The 19,836-nt window shown below is 34.5% G+C and overlaps 1 protein-coding gene across 3 annotated transcripts in view; it reads left to right on the plus strand.

The window, feature by feature from the left end:
• The window catches only part of LOC149925079 (dorsal-ventral patterning protein Sog-like), a 193,349-nt gene that overhangs the window by 70,992 nt on the left and 102,521 nt on the right, over nucleotides 1-19,836 (plus strand). For 2 of the 3 annotated variants that reach the window (XM_090160406.1, XM_090160407.1), the window contains exon 3: nucleotides 18,825-18,963. In XM_090160406.1, coding sequence (XP_090016532.1) covers nucleotides 18,825-18,963 — 139 coding nt within the window. The remainder of the gene's footprint in view (nucleotides 1-18,824; nucleotides 18,964-19,836) is intronic. The other variant, XM_090160408.1, reaches the window with a different exon arrangement.

The following is a 19,836-nucleotide window of genomic DNA, read 5'->3' on the forward strand; positions in this document are numbered from 1 at the left end:
TTTATTGAAAATCCTACGTTTTTGTAGTTAAAATATAACGTTTATAGTAAAATGTAAATAATTACCTAAATTCGGCCATAAAGAAGATCAGGAAATATATCTAAAAATGGTCCAAAAAAGTCGGTGAAAAATTGTAAAAACCGTCTATCAGAACTATACACGTATATATTTAACGTAATTAATTTAAAATAGATTTTTCTATGGGATATGGTAGATGAATAAGTTACACACAATTTTATCTGGGTCTTAGTAGAAAATTAAAAAAATCAAAGTGAAGAGAGAAGATTTTTAGTCAGTGTTTTAAAAATATACACTTTTCCAAGCTCATTAAATTATTTTTTCTCCATCCGCGAAACAGTCGAGTCAAAGTATATACATATATTCCATCAGCGCGTTTAGCGCCGCTTAATCTGAGGCGTCAATGAGGCGTGGAGCTCAGCCCAGCGTCACGCGCTTTCGAATGGGATTTTTTCATCTACCCTTGGCTTCTCAACTCTTTCACTATAACCATTATTATTATCATCATTCTCTAATCTGGAGCCAAGTTTTTATTCCCAAAAAAACCCTTTTACGCCCTTTTAAACACTTTACTGGAGAGCATTTTTCACAACGGAGGGTGAGCTGGTTCTGGCACCACGCCTTTGACTCTGGCACCCCCCGTGACGGTTAGCTCGGCTGTAATTTAGGTCCGTATCGGGAATTTTAACTGTTTATTAAGGGGAAGGTTCATCGAAATAATTCTCCAGGGTTTACGAAGGGTTGATCCAACTTTAGCGCTTGATAGTATTAAACTGTTTAAATGTTTTGATTAATGATAATGCTCTTCTTGGTTCTAGAAGCGTAAAGGCTGGTTTTCATTAGGGCAAAACGGTGAACGTCGACGCGAAAAATTCCCGTTAGGCCTAATGCAATATTTTTGCGTCGACTCTCACCGTTGTGGCGTTTTTGCCCTAGTGAAAACTCTTATGAATCCTGGTAGTCGGCTTACGTGACGGACGACAAAGCTAAACGTGTAGAACACTTCTACAGGCGTTTTCGTCTATTTTTGACCTACTAGAGTTTTGCGCCTTTGATACGATCGTTTTGAGAAATAGTTCCATTTAATAATGAAGTGAAGTGTCACTATCTAATTGGGATATCTCATTGCGTTGGCCTAATTGCTAAACTATTTTGGACGGGAACTATTATTTGACTTATAATCAACTGTTCGAAGTCTCCCGATACGATTTTCCCGGTGATCCGCGACTCCGGAGCGTTAGACCTCCGCCTTTTACTAGCCGTTTTAACGTAAGTCACGCGGTAGAGATAAAACTATGTTAGGGAGTAGCGTCGAGCGGATAACGTTAATCCTCTCGATAAGACCTAGTGGATCGGCCACATCACGAAATTGGTATGTGTTTGAATTATTGGATAGATATACGAGACAAAGGCTTCGCGATTTCACGCGGGCTTAGGGCCAAGTTCTAGAAACTAGGAACGACGCTACGGGAGGCCTAATTGCCTGTTTATCTCGCAATTAAATTGGATCGAACGGCGACGGAGTGTATGTTCCTATCGCTGGCCGTTTTAGATCCATTATGAAACGCACCCTTACAAATTGTAATTAACGACTATTTGTTGAAGTTTGGTAAATAGCGGGGTTTCCTTCCCCCCGCGTCCCATAGATGGCGCCTTCCTATTCTTCGCGAGATCCCGCTTGCCGACTATCTGTTCGATTTCGATAAGGCTCATTTGCATCAATTTGTATCGCGTTCTGTTGGATGCTAATAGCGGGCTCCCTTTGTGTTTATATCGTTCCTCGATAGATACGCAAATTGAAGGTATTCCTGGTATTATTCAATTCCTCAAATTACATATCGCCTATTGTTATTTTTGCCAGTTGCCATTTCATTGTGTTATTTAATAATCGTGATTTTTAAAGATTTGGTTGTTCAGATGGTGGGGTGGTTAGCGCTTTCGCCTCGCAGCAAGAGGAGCCGAGTTCGATCCTAGCTTGTGGCACTGGGTGAAAACTTGGAACCATTCCTTCGGCGTTGAGTTTTCAAGTTCTCTCCCCACTGGTTTCCCCTTCCATTAAAACGTGTTGAGGTTAACGGTATTAGTTAGTGTAGGGAGCTGTTGGCTCGCGGGGCATGAAGGGCTTGCCACCACCCTCCTGCGCATTGTAACCCGGCTACCTGAATTAATGGCTTTAAAAGTCGCTTGATGACTTAAGCCTATGGTGGTGCCTAGCTGATTATATTCGTATTATTGGCGAAATATATTTCGAATTTCGGTATAGGAGTAAAAGTAACATAATACCCCTAAGTATGACATTGGTAAAATCTTTTACTGCATCCTTTCTTCACAGTGAAGCAAATTATTTTCGAAATAGCGCCATACGGTAGCCACGCCATGAACTAATCTAAACCCAACTTCCGTTAACGTGATATTTCGGGAATATGGCGTGCTAATTTCCTTTTCGTCGCGTGCTCGTAGACAAAACTATGGTTACGCATTAGACTAATTTTTTCGGAGTTCTTTATGATTGGCTGAATTTGAACTCTGACTCCTTTTGGATGAACAATAGAAAAATTGAAATCACAAGGATTGTTAAGTTAGAAGAAACCACCTATGGACTGTGAGAAGGATGATAAAATACGCGAAAAAGTAGATTAGTCCATAATTAAAAGGGATAATATAGCTAAATCCTAAACAAATTTGAAGAAATTAAAAAACTTACTACTAACTCGTACCCAATAGGTCTTCGAGTAAAAAACGCGAAACTCGGATCAAATAGATCTTCGAGTAATAAACTAAATTAAAATTAAATTGTTAAACTTCCGAGTTACAACGTTGCTAGTCTTTTTTTATCTTTGGCGAAGAAAGGATGTAGTAAGAAAAAATACATAAGCAAGGCTTCCAGTGTCATATTTAAAGGTATTATGTTACTTATGGTAAAATGAATAGATCATCCCGCCTCCTTCATGCGTGATTAATTGTAGCGACGATTTGTAATTTTCATGGCACCTAGGAGCAACCAACACAACACAAGGAAAACGCAACCAATGAAATTCGTACACAACCCTTCGTTAGCGTGTTTAAAGGCTAGCTGCGTTCTCCTTGTGTTTGTTGCTCCTAGATGGCACAAACATAATCTCAACGTAATTGTTCAAGCATAAGTAAGATAATTTAAACTTAACTTTGCGCTATAATAATAATCAGCTAGGCTAATATCTAAGGCGCCACCTTAGGCCCAAGTCATCTAGTGACTTATAATGCCTTTGAACAGATGGCCGGGTTACAATGTGTAGGAGGGTGGTGGCAAGCCTTTCATGCCACGCCAGCAAACAGCTCCCTGCACTAACTATTACCGCTAACCTCGGCAAGTTTTTAGGGAAGGGGAAACCGAAGGGCTCGGAGGAAAACCCCTTAAACCAGTGGGGAGAGAACTTGCAAACTAAACGCGGAAGGAGCTTTTTCGAGTTTTCACCTAGTGCCGCTAGTCGGTTCCTCTTGATGCGAATTGAAAGTGCTAACTACTTCGCCATCCCACTTACGTAACCTAAATCTAATCAAAGCAAGGATTATTTTTTGAAATGTCGGTTTCAAATTAATTTTTGTGTAAAAGGTAGATAGAGCTGAACCCTATTATATTTAAGTAGACAGTTCCACGAAGATATCGCGGTAGCTGATCGTAGGTGACCAAGGTGTCGTTAATAACGGTCCCGGAGGCAATTTGTTCGAAGCAGAGAGACCCTCGACAAAAGCCGAGAAAGAAGTCTCATTATTTTCTGTCAACGCGGAGCCAGAGAATGGTCTGGTTAATCGATCTAATTAATCGTCCAGACGAACAGTCTGCCTTTCCGTTCGAACTCGACCAACTATCCTTTAGGAGGGAGGGGAGGCGTTAGTTATTATTCGCCCGCGTAGGAACTGAGGGGCCTGCACGAGCTCGGCTAATTAAAAAACCAGAATTTAAATTGGTTTATTAGTTGCAGACATTAATCTAGCAATTGAAACTGTCGCGAGAGCTGCCGACATTGGCGACCGACTGCCCCTGAGTAATTAAGTCTCCCAACTTTCTCTCTCTCTCTCTCTAGCTTGGACCCAAACTTTGTCCGCCAAGTTATTTTTTTAAATACGGCGACGGCAGACTATATTCGCTACGATCTTAGTTTAAATTTATAAAGAGAAAGTGACCGCCTACCTAAAATTATGTAAATCCGGCCAGGGACGATTATTTTAACAGCTTTTCGCGTTATTGAAAGATCCGTTTTTGTCTCGCCAAGAAAATGGCCCACTCGAAAAATTTGTCAAAAGCGTTTTCTCTCTGCCTCCGGGTTTTCACACTCTCCGCCCAGCCAACTCGCTAATTAGGCTTCTCAATATTTCATTAGCAGCCCTCGATCGGTACACCAACGCTTGCCCCGTCACTTTTCCTTTAATTAACCCTCCTACCGACGACCCCCCCCCTCCGTCGACTCGTTCTGGCAGAGCGACCTACGTCAATACAAGAAGCGCTTGAGAATCGAGCTGACATTCCTCTGAAGTGTGCGACTGAGTTTACGTTTAATGTTCGCTCCGATGTGATTTCATCAGATTTTAAAGAGCGTAATTTTCAGAGCACTCCGTTGATTTGAATTAGCGATTAAAAACGTTTTCACTATTCCCAATTTCATTGGCTACGGATTACGTCATCTTGTTACTTCTATTATGAAATTAGTGATTCGATTGCTAGTCCTATAGTTTAATTTAATTTTTAACTCGAAGATCTATTTGGTCCGAGTTTCGCGTCTTTTTGTTTGCTCGAAGACCTATCGGTATACGAGCTATTAGTAAGTTTTTAAATTTCTTCAAATTTGTTTAGGGTTTAGCTTTATTATCCCTTTTCACAATGGACTAATCTACTTATTCGCTAATTTTATAATCCTATAGTTTCAGTGGCGGTGGAACAGAACTTGAATATCCAATTTAGAAATCAGCCTACTCCAACGTGAATGGAGAAGAGAAGCAATAAATTTTATCTATTTTAATGAACGCTACCAGGAACGTCATTTCTGGATTGTTCAATAGAGGGCAAAATTTTAATGTCCCGGGGGCTGAGAAAACAGATTCTTTACAGGGGGGAAAACGTGTCAAATTTAGTATTTGGTTGATTTTTAATAGAAATAGTTATTGCATAATTGCTAGTTATTTTCAGGATAATAGACAGAACGAAACTTTTCCCCAAAATATCTTGGGAATGAATTAAATAGTAACATTCAAGCCGAAACAATGAATTCATTAAATAAATTTCAGACGGGAGTACAATTAATGTACTTGTACCCCCAAATTTTCCTTACAAACATTTTCATAAAACACATTTTAGTCTATAATTTTCCAAAACAATCGGAAATAATAATTATATTATACATAATATATTCATATAATTATGTAAATTAAGAAAGTGATTTAATTAAATACTGAATTAGACTCGCTATTTGATAAACACTGCTCTATTTTGGTGAAAATCCCTAGCAAATATGCCATACAAATACATAGTTTTCTCGGAGTGCTGTGTTGCTAGGTATCTTGAATTTTTACTTTTGTACCCCAAAAATTTTTCTTCCACCATCACTGGCTAGTTTTCCTCATTGTTTTGGTTAAGTTAAGGTTAGGTTAGAATTTTCGTCTACTTAAAAGACACAAATCTAGTAGCTAAGTGAAATTCTCACGTTGGTCGTTATATTTTAACAGAAAATCCTAATAGTTCTTTCTATAAAGTAACATGGCCTTCTTGTTTTAATGTAGCTCTTACGTCACTATATTTACCTTTTCCTAAACTAAGAGCGCGCGCTCGAATCACGAGAAACTTCCTATTTTCTAACGCTCGTGCAAATCGCGCGTGCTAAGATAATTCCACCAAAGCTCAGTCTTGTGACGTAGGAGCAACGTGTTATACTTCTACTTTTAACAAGTTGGATAAGCGTAAAAATAATTTATAGAAAAAACTATTTTGAGACATAAAAGATGTTTAAAAATGGAGCAGTTCATTTTACCATATCAGTCTATTTCTAAGGATTGCTCAGTTCATTCAAAAATATTCAAATCATCTTGGAGACTATATCCAGCTGATTCGATTTGTCCACTATTTGAATTGCAGCACTACCCAAAAGCCAGTCGTCTGGAATATCAAATAAGCCGAATGTCGTTTCGGCGAAATGTTCTTTACTGGTAAAGAAAGCTGAACACGTAATTTACGTGCCCTTTCATCTGACATCAGCTGCTTATTACTTTTTGATGTGAAAAATGGTTGGACGGATAACTGGTTCAAGTTCATTCATTTAAGAATCATTAATACAATCTTAAATAATATTTCTATTAATATACAAGTGGTACCACGACTAACTAAATAGGTGTGCTTTAGTAAAAAAAAACATGTATCTGTTTAACGATAAATTTTTAAATAGTTTCCCTTCTTTTCAATAAGATAAAAGTGTAGCTACAATAAAACAAAAAATATTGGTTACAAAATCAATTCCAGAAGCAGATAAGACCTTTACGTTTTCTAAGTATTCCAATATTTTTCAATGTTTTAAAATATGAATCACGAATAATTTATTATCTACGAGTTGAATTCATTAATTCAATTCTTACGACCCCTTATCAAAAGAATTATTAATCACCCGTTCATTACTCTGTTAAAATGACCTTTGCAAATTATATTAACCATGGTTACAATTTAGAGGTAGATAATACACACAATATTTCGCACTGTTCTCAAACTCTCATTAAAATGTATATTTTTCCTCTTTAGCTTTGCTAAAACGTCTACCCTACGACCTTTTTCATTAAAATATCAAATCAAAAATTGCGAATTAAAACAGCAAACATTAATTTCAGTACTTATGTTGCTTTGATTTCAAAAGTATAATTTTCCTTGAGGCAACTTTTCTTGGCTGTTGTTGTTAACAATAGGCTATTTGAATAAGTTAGAAAAGATAAATAATTTAAATTGTCTAGACTTTAATAGCTAAAAATAATGGTATTAGGAAAATATCCGGAATATATTAAAGAATGTTTCTTTAATTATTTTGGCTAATACTTAAGAGTAGAACTTAAAGTAATTTAATTTAAATATTCTAGCTTAGTTTCGCAATACTACTATCTTACTAGTGAATTACATTAAAATCTTCAGCGGGAAGGTTAATTATCTGTATATAGCGAAGGTAAACTGCGTTAAGAAATTATATTTCAAAATATAGAAATATATCATAAATGGAATATTTACAAAATTAATGAGATGTTTGTTTCACTGTATACAATGGTTTGTTAAACAATTTGGCTTCTAAATGGGTTTAGAGTTTTAATATTATTAAATATTCTTACTCGAAATTGAGAACGCAGTCTATCGGAAGCTTGTTGGACGAATATGGGAGTAATTGTCCAAACGACGCCCAGGTTTTGACGCGAAATAGTCTAGAAGACGATTAAATTATCCTTGTCTCGCTTTACATATATGGAACACCTGAATTTTGCAACTGCAACGTCACTGAATTACGTAACAATGTTTTACAATTCGTAGCTTTCTCGTGGATGTGGTTTGTGGTCGGTGTCATGGTAACGCGCATCGGTCGGCCATGACATTAAGACGCTCATGTCGGTCACGTGATTATTTCGGGGAGTCATGTGGCGTTTTGCCTCGTGATCAGTGACGTCAAATTTATGTCATGGCGGCCGTTTCAAGGCGGAGCTTAGTTATGAGGTATGCCTAAGACGCTATACGAGCAAGCACCCAATCATGGCGCTGTCCACCTAATTACATTCTTGATGGTATCGATCGATGCCAATGAGTTCTTAATTTAAAGAATCGGCCATTTGCAACGAAAACCAAACCCCGAAACTGAACTTAACCTCCGAAATTCCATCGAGTTTTTATAAGAATCCGATTGGAGAGAAATTCTAAAGCCTATTTAAAGCCGTAATTCCAATTATAGCCACCATGGGTACAAATTACGGTTTAAAGAAATCAATTACGCGACGAAAAATATGGTTTTTCATCTTGGAAACTTAAAGAGATTTTTTCGAAACCATCAAACGCAAGGACGCGTAAATCGTGTTTTTGGGTGAGCGTGTTTGCACATCAGGTAACGCCGCGTAACGCGATCATAGAGGTACCGAGGAAGGCGTGAGGGGGGGGGGGATCCATAAGACACCATTAATCTCGCTAATGATTGGGCGTCGTTTATGAGCGACGCTAATGAGTACGCCTCGGTGTCTCGGGAAAGCCACCAAACAGCTCGTGCGAGGAAGAAAGATGGCGCTGAAAAACGTCAGCGGGGGGGGGGGGGGGGTGGAGCCTGCTTTGGCTCCGAGCGGTATAATCTCATTTAAGCCGCGTTCACACATAACCCTCTGCAACGTTTGTATCCCGTCCCAGCGCCTAAAAAAAAATTTATGCCTTTTTAGAAGACGATGCCTCGCAACTTTTTGTCTATTTCAGGGCTCCCAGCTATTTTTTTTAAATATTATATTAATTATGGGAACATTCATAGAAAATAAAGGAATTTATAGGAACATTTTAGCTGAAAATAGGAATTTATAGGAACAATTTTAAATAAATAGGAATTTATAGGAACAATTTTGAAACAATAGGAAATTATAGGAACAATTTTGAAAAAATAGGAATTTATAGGAACAATTTTGAAAAAATAGGAATTTATAGGAACATTTTAGCTGAAAATAGGAATTTATAGGAACAATTTTAAATAAATAGGAATTTATAGGAACAATTTTGAAACAATAGGAAATTATAGGAACAATTTTGAAAAAATAGGAATTTATAGGAACAATTTTGAAAAAATAGGAATTTATAGGAACATTTTAGCTGAAAATAGGAATTTATAGGAACAATTTTGAAAAAATAGGAATTTATAGGAACAATTTTGAAAAAATAGGAATTTATAGGAACAATTTTGAAAAAATAGGAAATTATAGGAACAATTTTGAAAAAATAGGAATTTATAGGAACAATTTTGAAAAAATAGGAAATTATAGGAACAATTTTGAAAAAATAGGAAATTATAGGAACAACTTTGAAAAAATAGGAAATTATAGGAACAACTTTGAAAAAATAGGAAATTATAGGAACAATTTTGAAAAAATAGGAATTTATAGGAACATTTTAGCTGAAAATAGGAATTTATAGGAACAATTTTGAAAAAATAGGAATTTATAGGAACAATTTTGAAAAAATAGGAATTTATAGGAACAATTTTGAAAAAATAGGAATTTATAGGAACAATTTTGAAAAAATAGGAATTTATAGGAACAATTTTGAAAAAATAGGAATTTATAGGAACAATTTTGAAAAAAATAGGAATTTATAGGAACAATTTTGAAAAAATAGGAATTTATAGGAACAATTTTGAAAAAATAGGAAATTATAGGAACAATTTTGAAAAAATAGGAAATTATAGGAACAATTTTGAAAAAATAGGAAATTATAGGAACAATTTTGAAAAAATAGGAATTTATAGGAACATTTTAGCTGAAAATAGGAATTTATAGGAACTATTTTAAATAAATAGGAATTTATAGGAACAATTTTGAAACAATAGGAAATTATAGGAACAATTTTGAAAAAATAGGAATTTATAGGAACAATTTTGAAAAAATAGGAATTTATAGGAACATTTTAGCTGAAAATAGGAATTTATAGGAACAATTTTGAAAAAATAGGAATTTATAGGAACAATTTTGAAAAAATAGGAATTTATAGGAACAATTTTGAAAAAATAGGAATTTATAGGAACAATTTTGAAAAAATAGGAATTTATAGGAACAATTTTGAAAAAATAGGAATTTATAGGAACAATTTTGAAAAAATAGGAATTTATAGGAACAATTTTGAAAAAAATAGGAATTTATAGGAACAATTTTGAAAAAATAGGAATTTATAGGAACAATTTTGAAAAAATAGGAAATTATAGGAACAATTTTGAAAAAATAGGAAATTATAGGAACAATTTTGAAAAAATAGGAAATTATAGGAACAATTTTGAAAAAATAGGAAATTATAGGAACAATTTTGAAAAAATAGGAAATTATAGGAACAATTTTGAAAAAATAGGAATTTATAGGAACAATTTTGAAAAAATAGGAATTTATAGGAACAATTTTGAAAAAATAGGAAATTATAGGAACAATTTTGAAAAAATAGGAATTTATAGGAACAATTTTGAAAAAATAGGAAATTATAGGAACAATTTTGAAAAAATAGGAAATTATAGGAACAACTTTGAAAAAATAGGAAATTATAGGAACAACTTTGAAAAAATAGGAAATTATAGGAACAATTTTGAAAAAATAGGAATTTATAGGAACAATTTTGAAAAAATAGGAATTTATAGGAACATTTTAGCTGAAAATAGGAATTTATAGGAACAATTTTGAAAAAATAGGAATTTATAGGAACAATTTTGAAAAAATAGGAATTTATAGGAACAATTTTGAAAAAATAGGAATTTATAGGAACAATTTTGAAAAAATAGGAATTTATAGGAACAATTTTGAAAAAATAGGAATTTATAGGAACAATTTTGAAAAAATAGGAATTTATAGGAACAATTTTGAAAAAAATAGGAATTTATAGGAACAATTTTGAAAAAATAGGAATTTATAGGAACAATTTTGAAAAAATAGGAAATTATAGGAACAATTTTGAAAAAATAGGAAATTATAGGAACAATTTTGAAAAAATAGGAAATTATAGGAACAATTTTGAAAAAATAGGAAATTATAGGAACAATTTTGAAAAAATAGGAAATTATAGGAACAATTTTGAAAAAATAGGAATTTATAGGAACAATTTTGAAAAAATAGGAATTTATAGGAACAATTTTGAAAAAATAGGAAATTATAGGAACAATTTTGAAAAAATAGGAATTTATAGGAACAATTTTGAAAAAATAGGAAATTATAGGAACAATTTTGAAAAAATAGGAAATTATAGGAACAACTTTGAAAAAATAGGAAATTATAGGAACAACTTTGAAAAAATAGGAAATTATAGGAACAATTTTGAAAAAATAGGAATTTATAGGAACATTTTAGCTGAAAATAGGAATTTATAGGAACAATTTTGAAAAAATAGGAATTTATAGGAACAATTTTGAAAAAATAGGAATTTATAGGAACAATTTTGAAAAAATAGGAATTTATAGGAACAATTTTGAAAAAATAGGAATTTATAGGAACAATTTTGAAAAAATAGGAATTTATAGGAACAATTTTGAAAAAAATAGGAATTTATAGGAACAATTTTGAAAAAATAGGAATTTATAGGAACAATTTTGAAAAAATAGGAATTTATAGGAACAATTTTGAAAAAATATGAAATTATAGGAACAATTTTGAAAAAATAGGAATTTATAGGAACAATTTTGAAAAAATAGGAATTTATAGGAACAATTTTGAAAAAATAGGAATTTATAGGAACAATTTTGAAAAAATAGGAATTTATAGGAACAATTTTGAAAAAATAGGAATTTATAGGAACAATTTTGAAAAAATAGGAAATTATAGGAACAATTTTGAAAAAATATGAATTTATAGGAACAATTTTGAAAAAATAGGAATTTATAGGAACAATTTTGAAAAAATAGGAATTTATAGGAACAATTTTGAAAAAATAGGAATTTATAGGAACAATTTTGAAAAAATAGGAATTTATAGGAACAATTTTGAAAAAATAGGAATTTATAGGAACAATTTTGAAAAAATAGGAATTTATAGGAACAATTTTGAAAAAATAGGAATTTATAGGAACAATTTTGAAAAATATGAAATTATAGGAGTATATTGAAATTATAGGAATTTATAGGAACTCTCGGATCCCTGCTATTTGTTTAAAAAATCCAACAAATTTCTTCTGGGTGCATTCATTTTTAATTAGTGTTTTGAAACGTCACTCAAATGCGTGAGCAGACGAACTTCTAATAATATTTTTATATTACTCGTGCCCAATTTTCTTCAAAACTCACTGGAAATCAAACGTGTGAACAAACAGATTTCCAAACGCTAAGAACCGCAGCGAGATCGAAACGAGGCAAAACGTTTCCGAGGGTACGTGTGAACGTGGCTCTAGGCCTTTCTTGCTCAAGACGCGTTTACGAACAAATAAAAAGAAAATTTTCAAAGTAACCGTAAATGAGTTTTCGCGCAGATAACTTTTTTCTTTCTATTCCGGGTTCGTGTTTTTAGTCACGTAAGACCTTTGGTAAGACATTGTACTTTTATCCGAGCTATTCATTTAAAGGAAGATAATTAATAGCGAATAAGCGAGCGCTTATCTGCGCAACTATTCGGATTTCTGAATTCACGATGTACGAAGAATTTTCTTTAATTTCGGGCTTTGTACGTGGCGGTGGGTGTTACGAAATGGTGTATACTGTAATGCGTTAGTGGGCAGGCATTTGGCTGACTGCCTCTGCTCTGATAAGATCAACGCGTGCTGGATTGATGGAGATCAACTGTGAATTTTTATCTTCAGGAATAAATGCGTGACAAACGGTATAGACAGTTGTTAAAACCCTCTAATTAATTAGGATACACTAATTACGCTAATTAAAAATTTTATATTACCATTTTTAAAATGCCAGCAATGATTTGGAAATTGATTGATTACATGTATATTTAGTGTTGTAATAATTCATCATTCCATGATTAGTCTAATATTGTTTGCAAATTTAAATAAAGCGGCATTTTCGCCTCATTTTTTCGAATCTAACAGTAAAACTAAACCTCTAGACTAGCTTTAAGCTTATTAACAATGTAATACTATAAATGTGTTGTAGTATGTTTACTGATATTATACATTTTATATCGATGAAAAGTTAAAAAAATTAAAAACATTTAAAAAGTAATTTGTTTCAATTTTTATTTTTCCGATTTCCGGAAAATTAACAACACTAGTATATTTTGTGACTTTATACGTGGTCACGTTTTTCAAAAAGATCATGTTTATTAATCAAAATTAAATATTTTCTACTAATAGTTAACCAATTTTCGGACAGTAAAAAAAACGTTTATCGGTAATTTCTTACACTGAACTTGCAAAAATTATATTTTAAAAATTATAAAAGTATTCCCGAGATATTTTACACCTTCGTAAAATTAATTCCAAACTCTTAATACACCAATTAATGTCAGACGCTGGAAAGTAATTAATTTACTAAAGTTGCGTGGGTGACCAAAATTGTACATTGTGTGATAAATATAAAAACATTTATTAAATATGTAAACATTTCACTACTTGAATACCAAAAATAACAGTTAAATGTCAAATAAAATTCAATTTTTAAAATACATAAAATTTATCTTGTATTTCTTACTACTTTTCATATTAGACAAAATTGAAATACAACCTAAAAAAATCCAATAACAAAAAAAAAAAATTTTCAAATTGTAAACAATACATTTTATTATCCTGGCTAGTGTTATAATTACGTACTAGACAAGCTCCCAAAAATTTAATGACAAACAAAAGGTCCTTTTTAAATGAATTAACTTTTGGGCGGCTCCAACGCGTATAAAACGATTAAATAATATTTTTTGCTTCGTCAAAATGACGAAGTGTACAATAAAGATTCCATTATCAGAGACGGGGTATTATCACGCGAGACATACAAAATATAAATTTCCGTTTATATAAATGATAAGGTTCTCGAGTATAAATAGAGGACTCTTTTTTTGGAAACCGCGAGTTGGGGCGGAGTTCGAGACCCACCCTATCGAGAAAGAAAGAGAGAAAGTGATATATTAGGCTGGCCCGCAAATTCCTAGCCATTAAAGCTACATTATTCGCATCATAAATTTCACTCTCGACTCCTATCAAAAAATATCCCCCCCCCCCCCCTTTGGCGAGCTTCGAGATGAAAAAAAAAATTTAAATAAGCGAAGCGATTCACTTAGGACTATTTTATTTCTTACGCTGTTATCGAATAAGTATACCTTCTTTTTTAAAAGGTTCGGAAAGTCACCTATTTAATATTTCGGCTTTATGTCGATATGTAGGATATTGTAATCGGATTTACAAAACCGTAAACCACGCTCAATGGAGAAAATTTGGGAATTTTGGAATTTATTTCATTTTTTTAACTTTAGTATAGTCAAGAATGTATTTATCAAGGACGTATTTAAGGGGGGGGGTTTGGGGGTTCAAACCCCCCTAAAATGCTGATGACCAGGGGGGTTGCCTAATAAAAATCAGTGAAACTACCGTCAGCATCCCCCCCTTGAAATTTTCCCTCAAAACCCCCCCTGAAATAAAATCCTGGATACGCCCTTGGTATTTATTTATATTTAGGAAGAATGATTATGTTGCGACAACCGCCGGGCACGTTGAACGCCTTTCCCCCGTCTCGCGCGGGGGGGGGGGGGGAAGACAAAACGTCACCGGCGTTTGATTTCCAACGCGTTAGGTGACGTAAATTTTAAGCAGCCAATGAAATACCGGGACTATTCGTTTTATTTTAAGTGGAGGAGCGTACTGGGGGGACCAACGGGTGGATTGAGAGAAAGGCTAAAAACCGTCTCGACATAGACATTCTCCCTAGGTATAAATAAATACATTCTTGATATAGTTTTCTTTTTAAATCATCAACTTTAGTCAGGTTAAAATTAATTAAACTCTCCAATTAATTCTAGAAGGGTCGGTGATATGTCAATCGATAGCATTTGGCATGCCCTCGGTAGCACGTTAAAAAGTTTTGGAATCGGAGATCAAGAAGTTAATCATTTTCCCATTTTAGTGGGTTTTTGGCGATTTTTGCTTTAAAAGTTACATATTTTTTTTAATTAATCTGAGATTTGGTTGAATATTATATTTGTAGTTAGTACTGATCATTTCTGAACTACGTTTTCAGTTGCATTAGGAAATGTTTAATTTTTTTGCCAATTCGCGGGACCCCACAACCCGCGTACGCACTATTGTCATATTTCGCAATCTCACTTCCAAAACCAAGTATCTCGAAAAATTCGGCTTGTCTAAAAATTAGTGTAAATGAACGTTTTCGTGTTTGGCTGCCTTATTTCCAAAACCAGGTAACTCAAATTATTTTTCGATAAAATTCCTCTTGGGAAATTTGTTCAAAATTAAATTTAATACTTAAAATATAGTTAATACATCGGGGGGATTGTGTGTTTGCGTTGATCCCAATCCCTTTCGTTGTCCCAGTATATCATTGCTTCCCTCAATTTAACGTCATCCGACGCGATTGAAGCGCACTCTGGTGAAGTTTTCTTCCCTTGATTTTAATATATAACTATAAAAGTTAGTTTAAATTTAGTTTGTATTGGAGAGCTGCATAAAAACCTTTTTGGAGATAGCGCGGTAATGGGCGGAAATCAGATTTGTACCTTATTTTCGGTTAGAAAATGGATGGAAAAAAATTCCGATGGGAAGGGAATAGTTGGGAAACATATAATTTGAACGGAAATGGAATTGGAAACGGAAATTTCCCACGGGAATGGGAGGGAATGAGAAAAAAATTCCGATGGGAAGGGAATAGTTGGGAAACATATAATTTGAACGGAAATGGAATTGGAATGGAAATTTCCCACGGGAATGGGAGGGAATGAGAAAAAAATTCCGATGGGAAGGGAATAGTTGGGAAACATATAATTTGAACGGAAATGGAATTGGAATGGAAATTTCCCACGGGAATGGGAGGGAATGAAAAAAAAATCCAATGGGAAGGGAATAGTTGGGAAACATACATGTATAATTTGAACGGAAATGGAATTGGAAACGGAAATTTCCCACGGGAATGGGAGGGAATGAGAAAAAAAATCCGATGGGAAGGGAATAGTTGGGAAACATACATGTATAATTTGAACGGAAATGGAATTGGAAACGGAAATTTCCCACGGGAATGGGAGGGAATGAGAAAAAAATTCCGATGGGAAGGGAATAGTTGGGAAACATATAATTTGAACGGAAATGGAATTGGAATGGAAATTTCCCACGGGAATGGGAGGGAATGAGAAAAAAATTCCGATGGGAAGGGAATAGTTGGGAAACATATAATTTGAACGGAAATGGAATTGGAATGGAAATTTCCCACGGGAATGGGAGGGAATGAAAAAAAAATCCAATGGGAAGGGAATAGTTGGGAAACATACATGTATAATTTGAACGGAAATGGAATTGGAAACGGAAATTTCCCACGGGAATGGGAGGGAATGAGAAAAAAAATCCGATGGGAAGGGAATAGTTGGGAAACATATAATTTGAACGGAAATGGAATTGGAAACGGAAATTTCCCACGGGAATGGGAGGGAATGAGAAAAAAATTCCGATGGGAAGGGAATAGTTGGGAAACATATAATTTGAACGGAAATGGAATTGGAAACGGAAATTTCCCACGAGAATGGGAGGGAATGAGAAAAAAAAATCCAATGGGAAGGGAATAGTTGGGAAACATACATGTATAATTTGAACGGAAATGGAATTGGAAACGGAAATTTCCCACGGGAATGGGAGGGAATGAGAAAAAAAATCCGATGGGAAGGGAATAGTTGGGAAACATATAATTTGAACGGAAATGGAATTGGAAACGGAAATTTCCCACGGGAATGGGAGGGAATGAGAAAAAAATTCCGATGGGAAGGGAATAGTTGGGAAACATATAATTTGAACGGAAATGGAATTGGAAACGGAAATTTCCCACGGGAATGGGAGGGAATGAGAAAAAAATTCCGATGGGAAGGGAATAGTTGGGAAACATATAATTTGAACGGAAATGGAATTGGAAACGGAAATTTCCCACGGAAATGGGAGGGAATGAGAAAAAAATTCCGATGGGAAGGGAATAGTTGGGAAACATATAATTTGAACGGAAATGGAATTGGAATGGAAATTTTCCACGGGAATGAGAAATTTTATGTCAGATGGAATGGGCATGGTTGGACAACGTATAATTTGAACGGATATGGGATGGGGATGGGGATGGGAATGGGCGGGAATGTGAAATTTTTTCAGATGGGAAATCCAATAATTGGAACGAAATTGGAATGGGAATGGATTTTTTAAACGGAAATGGGTGGGAATGATAAAATTTGTCAGATGGAATGGGAATTGTTGGAAAACAAATAATTTGAACGGGAATGAGATGGGAATATGTTTTTCCCGCGGGAATGGAATTTTTTCATCGTGATTGAGCGCAAATTTTTAAGTTATCTGCGTAAAATGCAGCTATCTAGTTTTTACACGCAAATAGCTACGACCATACCTATAACGCCTAAATGCAGATGGATGTAGTTTAAATTGTCTGCAATATATTCAAACCTAAAGTATATATAATTAGACATGATTAACGTTCATTTACTCTCCTTGATGACGAACTATTGCAGCTTATAAAGCTCGTCGCGAATTACATTGAGGCTTTAATATATATGATTAAATGCGTGTATACTACTCAGTCAGTATATTTGTCCCACGTGTTTATCTGGCTAGTGTCAATATGTATCTAAATGGTTATATATCATCCTTATGTATAATTTACGCTCGAAACTAGAGAGCAATCCATACAGAAAACGTTTATTCCCATTCGACCGAAATCCCATTCGACCGAAATCCCATTCGACCGAAATCCCATTCGACCTAAATCCCATTCGACCTAAATCCCATTCGACCTAAATCCCATTCGACCTAAATCCCATTCGACCTAAATCCCATTCGACCTAAATCCCATTCGACCTAAATCCCATTCGACCTAAATCCCATTCGACCTAAATCCCATTCGACCTAAATCCCATTCGACCTAAATCCCATTCGACCTAAATCTCATTCGACCTAAATCCCATTCGACCTAAATCTCATTCGACCTAAATCTCATTCGACCTAAATCTCATTCGACCTAAATCTCATTCGACCTAAATCTCATTCGACCTAAATCCCATTCGACCTAAATCTCATTCGACCTAAATCCCATTCGACCTAAATCCCATTCGACCTAAATCCCATTCGACCTAAATCTCATTCGACCTAAATCCCATTCGACCGAAATCCCATTCGACCGAAATCCCATTCGACCTAAATCCCATTCGACCTAAATCTCATTCGACCGAATCTCATTCGACCGAATCTCATTCGACCGAATCTCATTCGACCGAATCTCATTCGACCGAATCTCATTCGACCGAATCTCATTCGACCGAATCTCATTCGACCGAATCTCATTCGACCGAATCCCATTCGACCGAATCCCATTCGACCGAATCCCATTCGACCGAATCCCATTCGACCGAATCCCATTCGACCGAATCCCATTCGACCGAATCCCATTCGACCGAATCCCATTCGACCGAATCCCATTCGACCGAATCCCATTCGACCGAATCCCATTCGACCGAAAGAATTTTAAAATGTAGCCCAATTGGCGGGGTGATTTGGTATTTTATTTATAAGGTATGTACTATCGAAGATCCATGTTTATGTTAGGTTAGGTTAGGTTAGGTTAGAGTTGGTTAAGTTTACTATTTCAGTTTTGGCTCAGTTACTTTTTGTTAAAATTAGAAACGCGCGAAAAATACTTCACTAATTTTCGTTTCCCAGCACTAAAGCTGATGACGCGTTTTCCGTCGCGGAGTCGGAAATGACGTGATTTGCATCATATCCCGTAAACAAGGTTTCATTAAAGAAAATTCTTTTATGGCATACTTATGAGTGATTATGTTACATATGGTTTTATTCAAGCGCCTATTGTCTTTAAATATTTTAAGTTTGAATAATGCTGAAGTTTATATTCCTAAAGTCTGCGTTTGAGATTTGAATAAAAATTATTTTTGTGTGATTGCAGACCCCCAGGAAGAAGAGAATAGTGGCTAAAACCCGTTGCGAGAACATCAAAAACATATGTCCCAAGCCAACTTGCGACAGTCCGGTACTATTGCCGCAACGTTGCTGCAAAACCTGCCCAGGACAAGGTAAGTTTGACTGTAAGCCTTCCTTAATATCTACATTTAAAATATAAGCCTACTTCGAAGTAGCGCGGTTTGAATCTACAAATAGAGAACTTTCGAAGTCGCGGGAAGAGAAAAATCCACGAAAACCTTTCCCTTTTCATTAAATACATTTCAAAAGTTTGGCAGGCTGCACTTTATATTAGTTTTTTGGTTCCTTCACTTCCGACAGCGTCGAAACTGTGATTCTCTTTGCCTTACCGACGTGTTTCTGAATCTAGTGTCTATATAGAATAGGACGTTGCGTAGGGTTTGAACTCTTCTCTGATATATATATGTATATGTTTGTGACAAGTGTGTATAAATTTAATAAAGAAGTCTTATCGGTTAAGTTGGAGACTTAATATAGATTTTTATTTTATTACGTTTCTGTATAAAGAAACATGGGCATTTTTAGTACCAGTCGTATTTATTTTTCATATTTCTTCTTTAGCTTTTATCGAAGAACGTTTAACCCAGCATCATAACGCTATATTTAGAGAGTAAAGTCATGAAATTGGATGAGTAGCTGTAGCCGGCGTTCGAGAAATATTTTCCGTAGCAATAACAATTATCCTGTTAACCACAAACGTTTCTAGCTATTTTCTCTGGGCTACCATTTAGTTTCTAATTTATGTAGAGAACCGACTGGGGCTTTTTGGAAAGAATACCTTCACGAAAATAATATTAGTGAAAAATAATGCGCTAGCACCATTCGGGTGTGAGCAAAGCTGGAAATAGCAAAACCACTCAAAAAAAATGTAAAAAAACATTAAAATAACCCTAATTTTATTTTTATGTGAAACAAGAGCGATAAAATGAAATTAGGGTTAATTTTAATGTTTTTGTCACTATTTCTTCAATAACTTT

Source organism: Leiobunum rupestre, chromosome 10 (genome assembly GCF_980474605.1).
Source record: "Leiobunum rupestre chromosome 10, qqLeiRupe1.1.hap1, whole genome shotgun sequence".
Taxonomy (NCBI): Eukaryota; Metazoa; Arthropoda; class Arachnida; order Opiliones; family Sclerosomatidae; genus Leiobunum; species Leiobunum rupestre.